General features: G+C 44.3%; 1 protein-coding gene across 1 annotated transcript; it reads left to right on the top strand.

Moving 5' to 3' along the window:
• Positions 1–768: 768 nt before the first annotated feature.
• On the top strand, positions 769–13218 carry LOC122705500 (angiogenin-1-like). The gene is made up of 2 exons (XM_043920904.1): positions 769–852; positions 12616–13218. Exon 2 carries the CDS (start codon positions 12634–12636, stop codon positions 13108–13110), a length of 477 nt encoding a protein of 158 aa, XP_043776839.1. The 5' UTR covers positions 769–852; positions 12616–12633; the 3' UTR covers positions 13111–13218.
• The last annotated feature ends 3383 nt before the right edge of the window (positions 13219–16601 follow it).

Consider the following 16601-nt stretch of genomic DNA (forward strand, 5'->3'; position numbering starts at 1 on the left):
CAGAGAAACCACTGAAGGATTTACTCCTCCGGGTAGATCTGTTGACTCAAGCTATGGCATAGAGATCCTAGGTTTGGAAATTTTCAGGGCTCAACAGAAACCACTGACTTCAGCCTGAAAAAGAGTGGCATGATATGATCTCATTCTTCCAACAGCCTAGGAGTAATAGAAGGAGGGCTTGAAATACTGCAAGGCTGGAGTCACACTGGCCATGAGACAATGAACCTTCCTTGTCTCGGCAGACTGCATGTCTCTTCCCAGTCATGGACACAGCATCTCCAACAGTTAACTCAGCTGCCCCATCACTCTCTGCCTTGTGTCATCATCCCCTCTCCCATCACTCATTCTTGATGACAGGAAGCCATGCAAAGTAACCTTCTAGGTTATTCCATCTGTATCCCAGGTCAGAAAAAAGCAATCTTTACCACCACAATGATGGCTCTTCCCAGAATCAGAACCAGAGGGGTGTATAGGAGATGATAAATGACAATTCTCATTTCAGGTAGACACTTAGGCGAGGTGTTTTATCAGACTTGTTAAAATCTTGTGGCTATAGCCAGCTCCACTCTTTGAGTGTGAGGATTCAAGCTTCCTCATTGCTGAAGATGTTTAGGCAGGTGTACTTGCTCCATAGGTATCCACTCACTTGGAATATGTAAGTGAAAAGGCATGAACCTGATTCATTTCCTGATCCAAGGCTGCTCCCCAGCCCACACCCAAATAAAAGCACCACAGGCCAAGCCAGTTCTTAAGACGTTCGTGGTGAGAGGAGGCCCTCAGAGATCTGAAGCCCAGTGGAGGGAAGCTGTGTCCCGCTGAGCCAGCATTGCAACAGGAGGACTCATTGACGAGGTGAGGCCTACGGGGGAACATGGGTGAGGAGAGAGGACAGGGAAGGGATGGGTTCTGGTCAGATAAGAGTGCCCTCAGGTGAGTGACAAGGTGGGCAAAGGAGCGACTCAGTGTGGAGCAATGAGGACACACAGCGGGGAGAGGAGAGAGATGCTGGGGGCTGAGGGCACAAAATGGGGCTTTGGAGGAGATGGGGATGGAGTCGTGGATGGGATGAAACACAGAGAAATCAATAGGGACACAGGGACTCGGGGACACAGAGGGGTTGATGTGAGGGAGAAGAGAAGGAGCGAGGAATGGGAGGCATGGGGCAGAATGAATGAAAGAGGACAAGGATACAAGGTGAGGGGGACAGGAAGTGTGGTCACAGCAGTTGTAGGCACACAGAGAGGAGAGGAGGGAAAAGACACAGGGGGAGGGAAGAAGGAAACAGCAGGGCAGGAAGATGCCGATCAGTTAGAAGAAGCAGGTGTTCAAGGTAAGACTCCTAAAACATCATGAAGCCACATCAGTACTGGCTGATCCCAGGCCCAGCTGAGAAGGTGAAAGGAAGTGTACATTGGTCCCCTTCACAGAATGCTTGGAAATTAACCCCTGAAATCCCCTTAAATTCAGAGGCAGCCCAGGAAGGTTAGAACTATTTTACCACACCACTGGGCTCCAGGCCTCAAGGAACCCTTTGAGAGGCAGTGGCCAGGCTCACCTACACCTCCCACACTCTTCTCTCAGGTAGGGCACTTGCCCCTCTCCCAAGTTATACAGTTTTCCTGGCTCCTCTTCAGGAGTGGGGCTCTGGATTCTGGGTCCTCTGAAGCCAGCTCCATGGAGACAGAGGTCACTGTGGATGGAGGAAATTTGGGAATCCCCTAGGAGTCAAAGAGCCCAAGTGGCCTGTCAAGCCTGTCACAAAGCTATGCTTTTATCAACCTTTACTGAGCAGCCCCTTCCCCAGGGAAACATTGTTCATTCTTCTCCTAATTTCCACCTCCTGCTGACACCCCAACACTTTACCTCTCAAGACAAATCAACTGCAAAAGGATAAAAAGCTTTTGAGGCTGTTCAGGTCCCTCTTGATGATCCCCATGTTACAAGACTTCCCATGTCTCTTCCTGTCCATCCCACCCTCATACACCCAGCAGCACAAACCAGGAAAGAAAGGGGTTCCCAGAATTCCCTGGTGGACCAATGGTTAGGACTCTGTCCTTTCACTGCCAAGAGTCAAGGTTCCATTCTTGGTCTAGGAAGTAAGATCCCACAAGACACGAGGTGCAGTCAAAAGATAAAAGGGGGAAGGGGTTCCAACACCTGAGCACAGGCTGCACTTTCCCAGAGGGTGGCTCTGACTCCCTTGTGACCCGCCAGGTGCAGTCCATGGTCTGGACTTAGGTGCTCACAGGTCTGGGCCTCCATCTCCCGCTTTCCACCTCCCAGCCTCTCCACGTTATCACTGTTTCCTCAGCCCAAGGACACACACATTCTCCACATGTCCTTTCTCACTCCAGTTCCCAGTACTGGGTCCTCTTAAAGTGAGGTCAGACATAGCTAGGGTACCTGAGAAAAGAAGACTTCGGTGTCTGCTGTTCCTGACTGGAGAAGACCTAATTACCTAATCAGCCTGGGTTGTTCAGTGGTCTCTGGGCTTCAAGTATTTTAGGAGACCCAACCCCTACCACCACCCCCTAGAGCAAGCCCCAGTGACCCCACCCTCACATCAGGGATAGCCACTTGTGCCAGCTCTTCTGGTAGCTTATCACAGGGGCATTAATGGTTGACCAGAAAGCCTGTGTGAAAGGTAACAGCTGGTAAGAGAGGAGGACAAGGCACCTGAAAGATCTAGGAATGTCAAATCTGCACTCTCCCCCAGAGCCAGATACCTGTCTTCTCCTGAAAAGAGCTAAGCAAGTAAATCATGAACTATGATTAAGACCCAAGTGCTGAGAATTCTCCCCAACAGACACAACCTCGAGAGTCATAATATAAACCAGACCCTGAGAAGAACTCCAGGAGAGGTGAGGGTGGAGTTATTATGAAGCAACAAGAGGAAAGGGGTGGAGTCAGGGTGAATCAGGGAAGGTTCCAGAGCAAAGATTTTCCCTGGGGAGAGTTTTAAGCATAAATAGGGTCCCCCTTCCAATTAGGGGTAGAGGATAGGCAATTCAGAGAGAAAAAGTCCAGAGACATTACACACATATGACAGAGCACTATATGTTTAGAACATTGCAAGTTTCTCTGTGGCACTGGGGATAACACAGAAATAAAATGTAGGCCATGGGAGACATCTCTTGAATACCATGCAAAACACTTCTATTTATAAAAAATATATATATAGACAGTTACCTTGAACTCATGGATGGACAAGACACAAGCAATGGAAAGAACCTTCCTGCTGGCATCCCATTGTACACCTGAGGGGAATGAGGGTCACGGTGGACCCAAGGTCAGACAGTTGCGTCTTGGCACGGAAGCAGAAGCCAGTGTGAGGTCCCCAACTCCCCAGGGCAGAGTTCTCACTACACAGTGTTGCCTGGTGTACTGTGCATGGGAAACTGACCCTGGGGATGGACCGCCAAAGGGCTACAGTTTCTCATTGTGAAATAATCCCCTTCTTCCTCGAGCCTCGGATTTCCCCCTTTACCTCTTCCTTCTGTGCCCTGTGGCGGGAGAAGGCTTTGCTGCTCACCCCGCCTGTTGAGTTAGGGGCCTGGGGACTCATACTGGGGTAACATCAGGGGCTCTTATATCAGAGCAGCTAGAGTGAGGAGCAAGGAGGCAGGGTGGGGAGACAGGGCAACCTGTTTAGGAGGAAGGCTGCTAGTCCAAACAGTACCCTCCCTCTCATTAAAAGGCATCCCATGCTGGTTCCACCAAGGAAGCAAGGTCTCAAAAAAAGTCATTTGCTTAGAAATTTCTTGAGTCACACATCTTCCATCTTCTGCTTTCTTCCTGGGGTTAATCACTAGGACAGTTCCAACCAGTACAACACTGCTTCTTTCTCCACAGGTGGGGATATAGTCAAGAGACAAGGCACATGGGTGGGGAAGTCAAGGCAGGCATCTAAGATGAAGAGAGTCAGCCTTATGGAGTTTAGGAGACAAGTCTCACATCTACTTAAGTGGAGTCTTTTAAGGAGTCATTAGGTTACGCCTCTTGACCTACTGGCTGATCTGCTTTGAGCTTTGCATTTAACGGTCTCAAGGCCTTCCCTCACTGCAATCTGATCTGGCTTGTGTTCTTGCTTCCTGACTATGAATTTCACTCTCCAGAAAGGCTAATCCTTAATCCCCCTCTGCTTTCTTGGTTCTGCTGCAACCTCAACTTTTACCAATGTGTGTGAATTTATGTATACACAGTTCCTCGATGTGGTCATTCAAAGAGTCTGATAATAGCAATATCCCAAGAGTGACAAGTATGCTTAGCTTTTAGCAAGAACTTGGCTTTTATTTAAATACCATATACTATCCTTAAAAGAGCCTTGGAGAAATGGCTCCCTGAAGAAATGGCTACCCTCAGGGCTGGGACAGAAGAGGAGACTAGAAGATCTTTAGCCAGAATGCAAGGAAATACCCAAGGAATGATGGGAACGTCAAAAGGACACAGAAGTCAGTTTAAGGGGCTTCCAATGGCAAAATCTGTGACAATTTGAGCATAAAGATAATAATGAAAATAAGAGATTATATAAACAACTAAAAAAATGAGAACCCATGAGGCTACACTGATAAACAAATGAATAAGTTGATAGCTTGATAAAGAACAGGATATTGGCATAGTTTCAAAATAGAGTAAGTCTCCTACATAAGAAGGAGTTCTACTCTGAGAGCATGTTTGTAAGTCCTCTTTTTCATTAGTCCAAAAAAGTTAGCTGAGGGAGGCAACTGACACAACCTGCTATGTAGTACTATAGTATAATAGTTTTATAATACTTCTATAATATAGTTTTATGATAGTTTTATAACACTTTTCACACAAATTAATATAAAAATTAAAAAATTTTAACCTTACAGTACAGTACCTTGAAAAGTAGAGTAGTACAGTACAACAGTTGGCATATGGGGCTGGCATCGAGTGAACAGACGAGAGTTCCTGACCAGAGGAGGGAGAGAAGGCGCGAGATGGTTCAGCTGAAGGGTCATCAGCAACAGGAGATGGAGGGCGGGCTGCAGTTTCACTCATACTTGACATCGATGGCACAGGTTCTGGTTCCTTGCTTATTCAATTCTGCCTGTTGTTCAGCCATTCAGTCGTGTCCGACTCTGTGCAACCCCATGGACCGCAGCACGCCAGGCTTCCCTGCCCTTCACCGTCTCCTGGAGCTTGCTCAAACTCATGTCCTTTGAGTTGGTGATGCCATCCAACCATCTCGTCTTCTGTCATCCTTTTCTCCTCCTGCCTTCAATCTTTCCCAGCATCAGGGTCTTTTCTAGTGAGTTAGCTTTTCGCATCAGGTGGCTGAAGTATTGCAGCTTCAGTTCTCCCTAGCCTCTTGTAAAAATGATCCAGTGATGTCTGGGTAGTAGCCTTTCTACTCTCATTTTAAATGACACAGTAGCACTGGATTGCATTCTGAACAGTTTCTGCAAGCTTTTTATGTCTTTCTATGTTCTGGTCCTGTGGCTCAAAAACTAACAGTGCCTCCTCAAGTAAAGAAAATCCCCTTGCCATTTCTTGTGTCATGAATCTCATCAGTTCTTAGTTACTTCTTCCTGTTGTATCTCTTTGTCCTTTCTCTGGGCCTCCAATTCCATTAGGTCTTCATCAGTAACCTCTTGTGTTGCACAGTTAAGGAGTTCAGTGAAACTGTCCCCTTGTGCATCTAAATCCAGCTTCTCACTGAGGGTCACTAAGTCACTGAAGACCTCTTTGGACTTCTCATCCACCTTCTCAAATCCACGAATTGTGAACAAACTGTAGGCAAAGGTGCTTCCAAATCCCGTTCTCAGTGACATTGAAACCTCATGCCAGGCAACGTCAAAAATTTTTATGGCCTTGTAGATATTATAGTCCTTCCAAAATTGGCACAAGATTGTTCATGATTTGTCACTTGCCTTTACTTCCTGATGAAAAATATGACATAAATAACATTTCCTGAAAGTCAGTATAACTCCCTAGTCTTTAGGTTGGATGAGCAATGTAGTATTCAGTGGCAGATGCACTTCTTTGATGTTGAGATGAAAGTCAGCCATGAATAGGGGGTTTCTGGGAGCACTGCTGAGCAGCAAATGAATGTTGAATGGGATATCCTTCTCCAAGCAATATTTCTCTACCTCTAGGATAAAGTGATAGAAAAACCAGTCCCAGAAAATTGTTTGCATAACCCACACTTTGGGATTACTCTCACATACAACAGAAAGAGTACCCTTGGCTATGTTCTTACGGGCTCTTGGGTTCTCTGCATGATAAACTAAGAAGGATTCAGCTTCATATACCTGGGAGCATTGCCACCAAACAACAGAGCTAGCCTATCCTTTGCTGCTTTATACCCTGGCATCCAACTTCTCCTCCTTACTGATGTAACTTTGTCTGGCATCCTCTTTCAGTACAGTCCCAGCTGTGTAGTTTGTAATGGTTGAAAACTTTCCAAAACTCAATTTTTCAGTTTATTTTTAAAAAGTGATGCACAGTTAATTAAAATAGGTGCTCCTCTCAAACAGTGTGTTTGCTCAGAAGAGGAAAGTGAGTGTTTGGATGCATTGTTGGATGCCAGCAGAGGCCCCACATCCTGCTACTTCTCTTTGTTCTGTTAAAAACCAAAATTCAACTGAGTAAATTTGAAGACTTAATTGGTTTTGTTGAATCATTGATGAAAGGGGCAGCATCTCATCTAGTAAATAAGAGAGGTGCTCCAAGGAGCCTGCAGTGGAAGGGTTTTATAGGCAGAAACTGGACGAAGCAAGAAAGTTATTAGTAAAAAAAAGAGAAAGGATTGTTTCAGTCAAGGTTCCCCTGCTGTTTGATTTCAGAGTTTCCTCATAAGAAGAACTGACTTACATAATAACCACCTCACATAGTTCTGGTGAGGGTTAAATATATGAGCTTTTCATAGAATGCAAGGTAACACTGATTATTATAATTATTATGATGATGCCAAGTGCATTTGTTTTACTGGTAGGCAGCATGTCTTTAGCTAATGCCTAAAATACCGGGAGACTGAAAACGTAGAGGTGGGTAAATGACAAGAGAAGGTTGGTAATTTTTAACAAGATGACAGCGTCGTAGATACAACACCAGTGAAAGTGGTTGCTGGGGGTCTGTGAAACGGCTGGCCGCCTGCTGCTACCTCATTATGGTCTTTACAGACCGGGACCTGGGGACTGGAGTCGACAAAGAGAGGGATGCGGGGGACCCAAGTCTCGAGTGAAACAAGGGTGCTTTATTTGGAACAGCCTGTGCGTATATACTTTGATACAAGGAAGCTTTAAGCAGCAAAAATAAAGTTGAGCAAAAACAGAACCAGGTGAATAACAGTGGTCACAGGGCCAGAAGACAATCCACATCCTGAGTAGTAGGGATGTGACTGAATAGTTTACAGTAAGGTAAAATGTCACTGAAGGGAATCCACGCATGCGCTCTGTCTCGTGACCTCAGTCCTGAGAACCGCGTGCAGCTCTGCTCATTCCTATTTTCCAGGAACTGATAATGAACAGAGGGCCCTTGAGAAACAGCACACAAAGGAAGAAAACAACATATAGGATTCCTTAAAGTTGAACATCCCCTGACACTACCTGATATTTGAAACCATAGGATCTGAAAGTGATCCCGGTGCCCTTGAGTCCACTTTCTATGCAGGCAACATAGCCATTTTGTGAGCGGATGCAAGGCAGTGTTGCATTGATGGTGGAGTTAGACAATTTTACAACAAAATATCGGGTGCTCACAGTTAGTCATTTGTGGACAGGTAAAGAAGAAAGGAAACAGAAGCCCAGGATAAGGATATTTCTGAAGGTTAAGAGCTGGGAAGTTGAGGTCAGGTGCAGGGTGCTAACAGCTGTCACATAACCTTCTCTGGAAGTGCTTTCCCGGTTCTATAAAACCTACTTAGCACCTGTTCATGAGACCAAATTCTGTGGGTAAGGAGAAAGTACAGTGGAGCTGCATCCTCCTGGGGGACCCCGTCTTCTCTGCAGGCTTCTACAAGGCAGTTCTTGGAGCTGGCCCAAGAAACATCTTTGGGATCCAGATCATTGCATGGGAACAATGAAACCTCGGTCCTGTCTCAGGCAGGGGTAAGAACCAGGGATGTCAGAAAGCCAACTTGGGGACAAAAGGCCATATTTATCAAATTTTGCCTCCTAGAACAAATCTCTAATCCATTCAGGTGAGTTAATATTCGACCCAGTTGGGCCCAAGGAAGAGGCGAATGACTCTCCATGTTTTGTCCAAGAGTAGTGTCCTTGGTCTGTGTGTCTCTGACGGGACTGAGGATTTTCAGTTCTAGTCTATCCACCCTGTCCTTCTGATCACTGTATGATCAGAACCGGAGGGGCCTCCAGGTTCACTCAGCTGGAACCCATCTCCAGGAACAAACAGTTGGAATTCCTTTGCAGTTGGAAGGAAACTTCTAGATTTTTGTAAGATTCTTCCATCTGGGTAATCTATTGTTTTATATATGTTTGTTTGTTTATATGCTATTTCTAGCTGTCCATCCATCTCAATGAACCTATTCCCCCACCCTTTAAAGCCTGTGGGCCCAAGCTCATGAATTCAGAAGAAAATGAATTAGGTTCCAAAGTCTAAAATGAAAACAGATTTCTTTAGGGGATATTCTATATGCAGATAAAAGCAAACTAGTGCAGCTGGGAGCAAGCGGAGGTTTAGGAGAGATTCCTAAATTGTGATAAAATCCCCAAAGAAGGAGAGACAGGTGCTGAAGGGCATCTGGATGCCCCCACCCCACCCCAGACACAGACAGTGTATGTGGCTTAATAAGGGAAAAACAGAAGTATATTTTTAGCTCTGTTTTCTTTTTTTCCTTTTTAATATTTATTATTTATTTGGCTACACTGGGTCTTAGCTGAGGCATGGGAGATCTTCCATCCTTGTTTTTAGCTGCAGCATGGCAGATCTTTTTTTTTTTTTTTTTTAGTTGCTGTTATGTAGGATCGTTAGCTGTAGCATGAGGGATCTACTTCCCTGACCAGGGATGGAACCCAGCCCCTGCATTGGGAGCTTGGAGTCTTAGCCACTGGACCATCAGGGAAGTCCTAGCACTGTTTTCTTATAACATGCATGCATGTGTTCTCAGTCTTATCTCCTTCCCTGCTATTTACTTTCCTTAAGAAAGTTTGGGGAAATTCCATGTCAGTCCAAGTGTTTAGGACTTTTTGCTTTTCACCGCCAAGGGTGTGGGTTCATTCCTTTGTCAGAGAACCAAGATCCCACAAATCATACAGTGCAAACAAAAAAAGGAAGAGAGAAGTTCTTGGATGCTCCAAGAAGTAAGTGGAACACATCCAAAGTTCAAAGGAAGGTACACTGACTGTAGTTACTCATAATCCAATGTCAAGGTAATTTTTTGGTGCATAAAGTTTGATGGATCTGTTGAGTACAAAATATTGCCTGTGGGGAGAGGAAGAGAATATTAATTTTTATAAAGATCAAGGGGTTGGTTTGAGACACAGGTAAAGTTAGTCTAAAGAACATTTGGAACAAATTCCACTGACAATTAAGTGCTTGGGTCTAGAAGGACCTGACGATTATGTGCTTGGGTCTAGAAGGATCTGTCTAAATGAGTCTGACAGTCCTTGACGAAATGTGAGGCCCTGCACTTTTGGCCTACGCAGATTCTGTACCATAAATATTCTGTCCTTATTTGGTTTTTTCCCACAAATATTCTGTACCACAAATATTCTTTCTCTTATTTGTCTTTTCCCAATTCCCTTTTACCTTTCTTTTTGGGAAATTTAAAATTGCAAACATTTTTGTGGAAGGTATGAGTGAGGGAGCAGATGTTAAATAGAGGTGGCCATGGTGCATGTTTGCTAGGGTTTGGTTTCTGGATGTTTCAGGGAGTCATGATTAGAACACATTCATGCTAGGTCGCTCAGTCGTGTCAGGCACTTTGCAACCCCAGGGACTGTAGCCCCTCCGGCTTCTCTACCCGTGGGATTCTCCAGGCAAGAATACTGGAATGGGTTGCCTTGCCCTCCTCCAGGGGATCTTCCCAACCCAGGAATCTAACCTGTTTCCTGAGGCTACTAATTGCAGGCAGATTCTTTACCACTGAGCTTCTGGGGAAGCCCCCAAGTTTGCAATAAGCCTGAGCAAAATTTAGCTGAGTTGTTACAGGATGAATATGCAAATTTTGTACATCAGAAATAAATATATTCCTTTACCTCCCCAGACCAGAACATAAGGACCTTCAACCTCCCAACAAACAAGTGCCTTTTTAGGGTGCCAACCCTGAGGTAGGGTCAGAGCCTTAACTAGAGGTGGAGAGGCCTGGGCTTACACCCTGAGCCTTACAGGATGATGCACACCAGTGAGACTTGGCTCAGATCACCCTGACATCTCTTTCTTTTTGCCTTGTGACACCAACTAAGCCCATACAAACTTATCTTTCCAATTCCATGCTCACTGGACTTTTGCTAGTGAAACTAGAATGGCTCTGTTATGCCTAATGAGAGCCATGGAATTTCAAACTTTTATAGCTCGCAACTCTCATTTCATAGATAAGTTTAGACCTGGAGAGGAAAATGACATCAGTCATTAAAACAGTTATTACTGAGGGTCTGCTATGAGGCAGGCAGTATGATTCAAGGTGAATACTATATGTCTAAAGCATAGAGTGTTTGGACAGAGACTGTGGCCAGGCCTGCCAGCGCACACCCCTTTCTGTGATCAGCAGTATCCCCTGTACAATACTGACTCCTACAAGGACCCACCGTTTCCTCCAAGCGAGAGAGACAACATTCCTATCCACCGCTGCCACCTAATGACTCTTTTGGGTACGACCAGCTCAGGTTCTGCTAGATTTTTGAAATCTGGGATTCTGGCCTCTGTTCACAGTGTGACCATTAAGGATACTTCCACCCTTGACAGCCTGCCATTCTACAACTGCTTTTGATGTTAAAAGGCAATATTTTGTCCATTGCAGAGCAGGGGACTTAACTGATTACAATTCAAGAAAAGTGTCTTCCCCAAAAGTAGGAAGGAAATACGCACTCAGGAGACTGAAAGCGCCGTGTAAATGTAAAGAGCTTGGCGCGTGGGGGGCGTGGCAGCCCAGCGGCTGTGCTGGGGCAGTGGCCCTGTAGGACGGCTTGTTATTCTTTTAGGCGTGACTCTCCCAGTCGTCTACCACTTTCTTGCCAACCTCCCCAAATTATTTTCGCTGATTCTATTACAAATGATAACTCTTACGTGCTTAATGGAAACCTTTTCAGGGACTATTTCAATATTGAGGAATGACCAAAGAATTTCTTAGTGTATAATCTGATAATTCTTTGGCAATATACCGAATTTGTCTATAGTCATGATAAACAGATAAAGATCAATGCCAGATGCTGATTAGAAAGGGCAGTCATTTCACTCAGCCTGTCACATGGCTTCCCATGTAAACTGCAGAACCCCAAATGCTCTTATATTTCTAGAGTCACATTGTACTCCCAGGATTGTTTAGCATCATGACAGGCTTAGTGCTACAACCGGTGGCCTCTTTAAGGGCTACAAAAACATTTAATATGAAAATATGTTTACTGACTTACACACAAGAAAAGCACAATGTAAAAATTAATAATTAATTTAATGTCCATGACACTATACCATTTATCTTTCAATTTAGGATTCATAAAGATTATAGTATATCTAAAAATAAATTTAAGGTCAAACTTTCATCCCATTATAAGAATTTTGCAGCATGTGTGATTGCTAAGAAGTCATGAAAAAGTGAAAGTGAAAGTCTCACAGTCATGTCCAACTCTTTGGGACCCCATAAACTGTAGCCTGCCGATATCCTCTGTCCATGGAATTCTCCAGGCAAGAATACTGGAATGGGTTGCCATTTCCTTCTCCAGGGGATCTTCCCAACCCAGGAATCAAACCCAGGTCTCCTACACTGCAGGCAGATTCTTTACTAACCGAGCCACCAGGGAAGCCTACTTCTTGGGGAATTAGGTCCGCTTCGCTTCCTTTCACCTCAGGGTCAAACTGCTCTCACTACTCTTCTCGCAGTCAGCTGATGGACTGACTTGTTCGGGAATCCTGTCTTCACCAGTCCTCTCTGATAGCCCTTCCCTGGGCTCAAGGTTCCCTGAAAGTCCTTCTTCTTAGCTCTCAGAGTATATCTTACTGTCTCTTCTCAGTAAATTGGCACTCCCATCCTTTCCCCATGGGTGCTGCATCCTGGATTAGCGAGGCACTGGATGTGTCTTAATGGTCTTTGTGTTCTAGGACCTAGCACAGTGCCTGGTACCCAATAGGGGCTTATGTAGTGCTTGTTATTAAATTAGTTAATAAATGAATTAAAAAATGTGAGTGGATTTTGAACTGCAACAACTGACAGAAAGGTAAATTCTTAGAGATCCTCAGGGATAGGAATCGGTGGTTGTACTTGGAAGTTGTATTCAGGAAACGTTTTTATAGATGTTACAAAGGAATCAATTGAGAAGACATACGAGACTACTGAGGAAAGGAAAAGAAAAAAACATATCTAGTGACAGAGGATACATGATTCATGATGCCCTGCCAGAGAGAAAAATCCTTGTCCTTTTAGCCTAATTTGGCAATTCTATTCTGTGCTGCTATTACATCTCCTTTTGTCCTTGGCAGGAGCCCTTGTTGAAAGAGATGATGATGGTCCTGAGCCCCCTGTTTTGGGTCTTCATGCTGGGACTGAGTCTGACCCCACTGACTCTGGCTAAGGATGACCGCAGATACAGACACTTCCTGACCCAGCACTATGATCGTAGCCCAAAGGGCCGGGATAACAAATACTGTGAAACGATGATGGAGAGACGAAACCTGACCAAACCCTGCAAAGGCATCAACACCTTTGTTCATGGCAACAAGAATGACATCAAGGACATCTGTAAAGATAAGAATGGAAAACCTTACAGAGGCAATCTCAGAATAAGCAAGTCTGCCTTCCAGGTCACCATTTGCAAGCATAAAGGAGGGTCCACCCGGCCTCCATGCTATTACAAAGCCACCAAAGCCTACAGAGTCATCGTTATCGGCTGTGAAAAGGGCTGGCCCGTCCACTTTGATGAGTCCTTTGTCCCTCCACGCAAGCAGTCCGGAGCTGGCGCTGCTCTTCCTTCATAGCATTTCCCCCTTACACCGCGGCAACATTCGTTGCTAGGAATCCTGAAAATGACCTGCTGACCTTTTCTTTTCTGCTTTAGAATATATTTCATTAATAAATATGTCTCTGAGTCTTCTCACTGATTTTTGGTCTATTGATCTTTCCCCATTTTCCCTGTTCAATTGAAAGGGTTGGATGGGAAAGCAATGCTTTTTTCCTTGTCAGTCAGTTCCTGATCAGGTGTTCAAGGAGTGGACTTTACTTTTCTGTGAAGGTAAAAATGTTAAATTCATCTTACAGAGATTGTTGGGAAAATTCCAAGGCTTAAGGCCCCTAAGCAGAATTTTTAGGAGAGGCAAATTGTTTTTGCTGTCACCTAATAAGCCAATATTACTTTTACAAACGTTAAGCCTTAGGAAGAAGAATTTAGTACTAAATACCAACAGATTAATTACACTTTCTTTCTTTCTCTCTCTCTCTGTTACACACACACACAGACACACACACACACAGGCAAACACACCCACCCACACTTTGGTAATCCTGCATAAATAAAAAAACACAATCAGGATAGCCACCTCTTACCTTAAGTAGGAAGTAATTTGATATTGTTTTGACTGGAACACTCCCAGGATATTCTCTGGTTATTTTATATAAAGATAAAAGACTGATTACTACATTATTTTCTCTTTAATGTTTTACTTTATTAACTGATATCTAGCAACGCTGAGGTCTTGGGAAGGTCATACAAAGATTTCAAGCTTTTCCTTTGTTCTTCAACTTGATATGTTTTCAAGTAAATACAAGCTTAAGTTAACAGACAGTCTCTGTAAAATATGTTAATTAACCCATGAGTTCAAAGTTACCTAATTTCATCAACAGATGCCTGGATATCTTACTTAGAAAGTAGTTAATAAACTACAGTTATGCATTGCTAGTTCTTCCATTTTATGAATAACTATCACAGTCACTATTCCCCATGGTTGCCTCCCCTGCTGCCTACATAACCTGAAATGGACCAATTTGAATAAAGTATTCAATTTATGGAGGAAGGGATGAAAGAGTAGGTTACTGGTTCATCTACTTAAAAATTGGAAACTTTGTCATTTCTCTCCAAAGTAGGAAGAAGGATTTTCCAAACCTCTTTATTGGAAAATTTGTCTTACTATAAAAATCAAAAAAATCCTTAGGAAGCAAAATATTAACAATGTTTGATAGACTATCTGATTTTTTTTTTCTGGTTCTCCGATCAGTGATGAAAGTGAAGTCGCTCAGTAGTGTCTGACTCTTTGCAACCCCATGGACTATAGTCCGCCAGGCTCCTCCTCCATCCATGGAATTTTCCAGGCAAGAATACTGGAATGGGTTGTCATTTCCCACTACCGGGGATCATCCCAACCCAAGGATCAAACTCACATTGCTTGGATCGAGCTCAGGTCTCCCACATTGCAGGCAGACTCTTTACCCTCTGAGCCACCAGGGAATCCCAATCAGTGGTAGTGTGTATTAATTGTTCAGTCATATCTGACTCTTTGCCACCCTGTGGATTATAGCTGGCCAGGCTCCTCTCTCCATGGGATTTTCCAGGCAAGACTATTGGAAAGTGATAGTCACTCACTCGTGCCCGACTCTGTGACCCCATGGACTGCAGCCCACCCGGTTCCACTGTCTATGGGATTTTCCAGGCAAGAATACTGGAATGGGTTGCCATTTCCTACTAGAGGGGATCATCCCAATCCAGGGATCAAACCCACATCTCTTGCCTCTCCTGCATTGGCGGGAGGATTCTTTACCACTAGTGTCACCTGAGAAGACTGCAATTCAGTGTAGTTGTTATTTTATCAGATTGAAGGGAACAAAGGAAACCATGAAAAATGGGAATCCAAAAATGATCATTGCTGACACCTACTAAACACTTAGGCTAGGCATCGTGATAAGCCCTTTATGTTGATTTTATCATTTCTTCTTCACAACGTTCCTTTGAGGAGAAGGACCCTATGGACCTTGCCCCTACACCATGTCCTCTGCCTGCCTTTTGTCTGTGGAAAACTTTAGTCAAAGAATAAGTTTAACGAGAGAAACGAGAAAAGTGGAAACAAAGGGAAACAGTCCAAGGAGACTAAATAATAATGTAGTCAAGGACCTTTAGTTCTTTCTCAAGGGCTATAGATAATATTCTGAGCCATAGCCTGTGAGCTGTCTTACAGATACTAAAACACCAGGTGGAGAAGTAAACATCATAATGACCAGACTGTTCCAAGGACATGAGCTGCCACAGTTCCGAGAACTGGCCACAAGGAAATGGAAACAAATAGATGATGGAACTGAAGACTAGCTGTACCTAAAACAACCAACATGTCACTAGTCAGACCACCGATGACCAATCTGAAGACGACTATCAGAGATGACTTTGCTGTTCCTGCATGTAGTCCCCCACCCCGACTTGTGTCTGTAAAATCTCTTGCCCCACTGGTTGTGGGGATACGGGAAGTCAGCCTTTGGATGGATGTCCACCACCCTCTCCCCACAGTTGCAGGCATCTGAAATAAAGCAAACTTTCCTTTCCACCAACCTGGCCTGCTTATTGCCTCTTAAGCGGTGAGCAGCTGGACTCCCCACAACTCTTTCGGTAACATTGAAATGAAAGTAAAAGTCCCTTAGTCATGTCCAACTCTTTGCGACCCCATGGACTATTCAGTCCATGGAATTCTCTAGGCCAGAATATTGGAGTGGGTAGCTTTTGCAGCCCCATGGACTTATACAGTCCATGAAATTCTCTAGGCCAGAATATTGGAGTGGGTAGCCTTTCTCCAGGGGATCTTCTCAACCCACGGATTGAATCCAGGCCTCCCGCATTACAGGCGGATTCTTTACCAGCTGAGCCACAAGGGAAGCCTGGTAGCACTTTCATTAGTTTATTCTACTTCTAAGGAAACACACTGAGAGAAGTTAAGCAATTTCCCCAAGATCATACAGTTAGTGTGCTAAAACTAGGTCTTTCGGATCTCACCATATCAAAAGAAGTTCTTACTGAGATTAAACATGTCAGCAGAGCAAGCCATTGGTGCAAGCTCTAACCTAAAAGTATGTGTTGGGGGCATTTGGGGACCATTTCATTTTCTGTTGTAGGCAGAAGCTTGAGAGGCACCCATTGATGTCGACTTTGAACTCTGTTCATAATATTTTTCCATGTCTTACTAAGTCAGTTGGTTACTGTGCCTGAGGCCACTCATGCTCTTGTATAAAAAGTAAAATCTTCTCTGTAGCTAGTCGTGTTGCTAACCCATGTTGTTCGTCACAAAGAAGCAGAATGAGAGAAAGGAGACAGAATTGTGCACAGCTAGTTTTGGGACAGACAACACAAAGTACATTGTGGGGATGAAGCTCTTGCCCAAGTGCTAAGTGTATCTTCAGAAGTTGAATCCAGTGGTCCTGGAGTGAGGAGTAAATTGAGCATCATTTCTTCCTGCCACCCTGCTTCCCACAACTCCTTCACTTCCCTCTCCTCCTA

The sequence above is a fragment of the Cervus elaphus genome, chromosome 12 (genome assembly GCF_910594005.1).
Source record: "Cervus elaphus chromosome 12, mCerEla1.1, whole genome shotgun sequence".
Taxonomy (NCBI): domain Eukaryota; kingdom Metazoa; phylum Chordata; class Mammalia; order Artiodactyla; family Cervidae; genus Cervus; species Cervus elaphus.

What these genes read in the sequence shown, in the direction of transcription:
- LOC122705500 (XM_043920904.1), top strand. Translation starts at nt 12,634, where the DNA reads ATGATGATGGTCCTGAGCCCCCTGTTTTGGGTCTTCATGCTGGGACTG.